The sequence below is a fragment of the Orycteropus afer genome, unplaced genomic scaffold (assembly GCF_000298275.1).
Source record: "Orycteropus afer afer isolate SDZICR_OR568_19922 unplaced genomic scaffold, OryAfe1.0 scaffold01112, whole genome shotgun sequence".
In the NCBI taxonomy this organism is placed as follows: domain Eukaryota; kingdom Metazoa; phylum Chordata; class Mammalia; order Tubulidentata; family Orycteropodidae; genus Orycteropus; species Orycteropus afer.
This window is the reverse complement of record NW_006922699.1, coordinates 78620-83331: the sequence shown is the minus strand read 5'-3', so window position 1 is coordinate 83331 and position 4712 is coordinate 78620. Positions and strand designations below refer to the sequence as shown.

Here is a 4712-nt window from a genome sequence, read left to right as displayed (position 1 = left end):
GACTCACACAGCTACAAAGGTTCACAAACCCCAGATTGGCAGGCAGTACTGCAGGCTGTTAACTTTGGAGGCTGATGAACCCAAGAACAGCAGGTAAAACAGCAGACTGTTGGCTCACTGGCTATAGAGGCAACACTCCCAAGATTAGCAGGCAATCTGGCAGGCCACTGGTTCAAGTCCAGGAACTGGAGATGATGATAAGCCAGATGCAGAATCCAGATCCAGCAGAAAGTCACAGATCTTTGCCAGGACATCTATAATATATATTGGAAACAGGCTGACCCCTGAGGAAACTCCCTTTCAATTGACTGGTTGCTCATAGCAGATCTCATCATGGAAGTGATTACATTATATCAGATCTCATTATGGGGGGGGTGACTATATTGTAACTTCTAAACTACTGAAAATCATGGATGAGCCAAGATGACATACATTTATTATCACAGTATGTGAATTTTATCTCAGTAAAGCTGTTACCAATAAAAGCCACTTAGAGTGATGTATGATTATACTGAACTCTCAGTAAATATTAGCTTTTACTGATTCCAATATTATTATTAGTGCCCATTCCAGTGAATCCTGAAGGAAAGGAAGAAAGGTTTCAGCATTTTGTGAAGGTTTTCCTGATAAAATCAGAATGATGGAAGATATTCGAAAGAAGACAATGCAAGGAATTAAGGTCACAATGTATGTGCAAATCCCATGAATTCCATTTCAAAAGAAAAATAAGTAGGGCTAGATGCTATCTGGTTTGACTTCTTTCTGTTGGATATTTAGCAAAGTGCCCTATGGACCTGACATGTTAATTTTCTGGAGCTTCCCAACTTCTTTACATTACCCTTTGGAACTCATGCTTAGCTGGCTATGGCTATCTAATCTACTCAAATGCAGAATGGTCAGTCCCTGAAGAAAAAATTATTCCTGAAATAAGGAGAAGACATAGAAAAGTCTCATTCTATTTTCCAACTCTTGTTCCAATAAAAATTTTTCTATGGTTAAATTATTTTTCCTTTCCCAGATGGGAATGCTTGTATCTACTTGCAAAATACGTGAACAGCTCTCTGTAAAAGCCTAAAGAAACATGATTTTGGCCTAAGGAAAAAGTAGTTGCTTTCTAGTACAAAGGAAAACCTTCCCTTCTAAACTTGTTAGAGGATAAGCAGATGGGCAAGCTATTATCCAGCTACTCAAGAGTCCTCTGAAAAGTTAAGTGGCCCCAACTCCCCCAAGCACAGACTAGCTCAGACAGGGAATGAAATCCTAAAAGAGAGAGAGATGAGCACAAGGTCTTTTGCCAAATTCCCTAATGACAACAGGTATTTCAATATGTACACACATTATGGAAGAAAAGAGAGAAGAGGCCTGTAACTCTTCAGCAACCACAAGTGGGCACCCCACAGCCCCCAGGGTTAATGTGGTAGTCTGTGACTCACTACACATGCTCTCAAAGGGGACAAAAGGAAGTCAGTAAGATACACATTCTCTCCTTTACCATCTAAAACAATGCGATCTTAGACTGTTCTTACTCACCTTTTTATATTCAACTCATTGTTTTGGGACAACCCAAGAGCAAGTGTGCTCCTGTTTATTTTCTTGGAAGCAGAGTCAACAAATTCCTTACTCGCCTCCTTCTTGGGCTGGGCCAGTTGACTTTGAGAAGCCTGCAGAAAAGGGAGGAATGAGGCAGAGAAATAAAGAGAACCACAAATTACCCACTGGATAGTTCATATAAGAAAATCCTATCCAAAAATACCACTCTGGACAACCTGTTTGAGTGTTCCCAGGAAGGACAATCAAAACACTTTACAGACAGGATGACCCTGACACCAGTGTCACAACGAAAGTTAGCTGCAAGAAACCAAAACAGTAGAACCATTACATATTGGCTAAAAGCAACTCCAACTGCTCCCAAGGGGTATACTATGTAGTTCTGACTTCCATGCTAAATATACAGGCTTGCAAATAATTGAAAAAAAATGTTTTGTAAACATCACATTATGTTTTGACCCCCAATAAGATGTTTGAGTGGAGGGTATGAGGCAATATAACTGGGCTTGTTGTCTGGATAAGATCAACTACCTTTTCAAGGTAGACATCTAACAAAACAATGCTATTTGTGATACATCTATCTCATCTCATTGAGGACCAGTTACACTGCAGTATTTATTTAACATGGTCCTCTGTGGAGCTCTACCATATACTCTAGTCATGACTAATTCTGTTGAACAGTAGGAGAGATCATGGAACTGTGAATAATATCAGTAAAAAATAAATGTAAACTGTGTCTTAAAAATGAAACCAAAGAACCTGATTATATTTCAAACAAATACTATAACCATACTAAAGAAAAGGAAAGAAAGGCGGCAGGCAGGAAGGCAGATGGGATGGATGGATAGAATTACTGAGTAATTCAAGTAACTTATACACACAGCATTTGACTATATACCCTCAAACTATACATCCTCAATCATGATGTGTGTGTGGTGGTGAGGGTAAGGGAGATACTGCAAATAAACCTTGAACTCTTTTCAGTAGGTTTGTTTATCATATGGCATTGAAAAGTAATTTTGAAACCTACTCCTGACTTACTGACTATCTCATTATCTGACACTTTGCATTTACGTCAATCATAAAAAAATCTATTTATTTTGCACATTAATGATGTATGTTTGGCAGTAACAAATGAGAAGGTACAAGTTAAGAGTAACACTGGCTGTTATGGTTAAGGTTATATGTCAACTTGGCTGGGCCATGATTCTTAGTAGTTTGGCAGTTACATAATAATGTAATTTGGTAGTTATGTAATGATGTAATCATTCTCCATTTTTATATAATGCAAATACTCCAATAACGCCCTGATCTTTGAAACCTAACCATGCCAGTAAGTGAGGAGTGGGTGTATAGAATTGAGTAAATGTGTTGATGTTCTTGGGAATCAGGGTTCTCACTACAGAAAAAGCAGCTTACAAATATAGTTTAGGGGATGCAAGAAAGAACCCAGTGTATTAGAATACACTGAGTTGTATGAACTTGTAATTTCTTAAATAGGCATATGTATACACATGGTAGCTCTGGTGGCACAGTCCCTAAGGCACCTGATTCCTAACCCAAAGGCTGGAAGTTCAAACCCACCAGCCACTCCTCGGAAGGAAGATTGGGCAACCTACTTCTGTAATGATACCCCCTCAGAAACCCAAGGAGGGGTCACTATGAGTTGAATCGACTTGATGGCAGTGAGTTTGGTTTGGCTTGGTATATGTATTTAAGTACACACATGTGTATGTATATGCTGTTCCTTTTAGCTGCCAAGTCGGCCCCTGACTCATAACAACCTCACACACAATTAAATGAAATACTGCCCAGTCCTGCACCAACCCCATGATCAGTTGGGGATCAGTAGGAAATAGATTATCAGGTCTTTCACCCTAGTCTGTTATAGTCTGAAAGCTCTAATAAAACCTGTTCAGCATCATAGCAACATGCAAACCTCCACTGACAGATGGGTAGTGGCTGTGGATGGAGGTACACTGGCTGAGAATCAAACCCATATCTCCCTCATGGAAAGTGAGAAATGTACCAATGAAACACCAATGCCTCATTGTGTATGTATATATACATAGAGATATTTCCTAGCCTTGCCTGCTGAAACTGTAAAAAAGCAAAGTCACCCTAGTAGCAATGAGCACAACTAGTACCCGTATCTTGGTCTCTAATACAATTCCCCACTAAAAGGAATCAGAACTCCTTGGAGAAGTGGTTGACTAGATGATCCTGGAATATCTTGGTATGCTGAAAAGGAAATGCTTAAAAATTATGAAAGCAGGTCTCAAGGACACAATAGTCCAATCAGAAGAGCTCCTACTGACCAAATTTGGAACAATTTGAGCAACAAAATAATTAAGTACAATAATAAATAATAAAACACTGAAAACAGGATTTTATGAGTTCATACCAACAAAAAATAAATAGAGGAAAATGAGTATCAAGGACAAACTGGTAAATGTGGAATGGGTAGTGAGTCAGAAAAATCATCAGAAAGACTGGTTCAGACAAAAATCATCGATGGATACTAAATCTGAGGATATTTTTATCATCAGCAGCCCTTAGAACATGTCCCAAAGACTGCTTATTAGCCACAAGATAAAATTGGAGGAAAAAAAATGGACATAACAAGCAATATCTTTACTAGGTGATCAAAATTAACATCACCAATGAGAGACAGATGGACACTGTGTGCCTCCAAATGTGATACCTTGAAAATGGCAACCTTCAGTCTGCCCTCAGCCAGGAACATCAGTGAGGGGAAATTATATTGGCCATTGGCTCTAACCTGTGGGTCAGTATTGGAGCTTTCCCTGAAAATCAGGCAGAGTACCAATGCCTTTCTCCTAATCCTCTCAGGAAAGAGGGACTATATACTGTACCCTAAGGGTTCTGGAAGGGAAAACATGGGGTCGGGACTAGATGGACTGATTAGTCCTTTCTACAAGGGCCATATCTAGGGAAAGAGATGGGAGCAGAAGGAGGATTGGAATTTTAGGGTGTAGCTACACTTACCAGGTGCCAGAATCAGCCTCTTACCCCTAAACTTCTTCAGTCTGAGAGGCGATCTAGGAGCTAGCATTAGGCCCAGATTGTTGAGCAGGCCCTCCTGGCCTGTTAGTTCATCACTACCTCTGCACTCGCTATCTGTGTGTGTGTGTGTGTGTGTG

The 4712-nt window shown here is 39.8% G+C and overlaps 1 protein-coding gene across 1 annotated transcript in view; it reads right to left on the bottom strand.

Moving 5' to 3' along the window:
* CCNB3 (cyclin B3) overlaps positions 1–1661 on the bottom strand; it is a gene marked incomplete at its 5' end in the record, with an annotated part of 101165 nt that extends 99504 nt beyond the window's left edge. The window contains one exon of the mRNA XM_042783420.1: positions 1531–1661. Coding sequence (XP_042639354.1) covers positions 1531–1661 — 131 coding nt within the window. The remainder of the gene's footprint in view (positions 1–1530) is intronic.
* Between the last annotated feature and the right edge of the window lie 3051 nt (positions 1662–4712).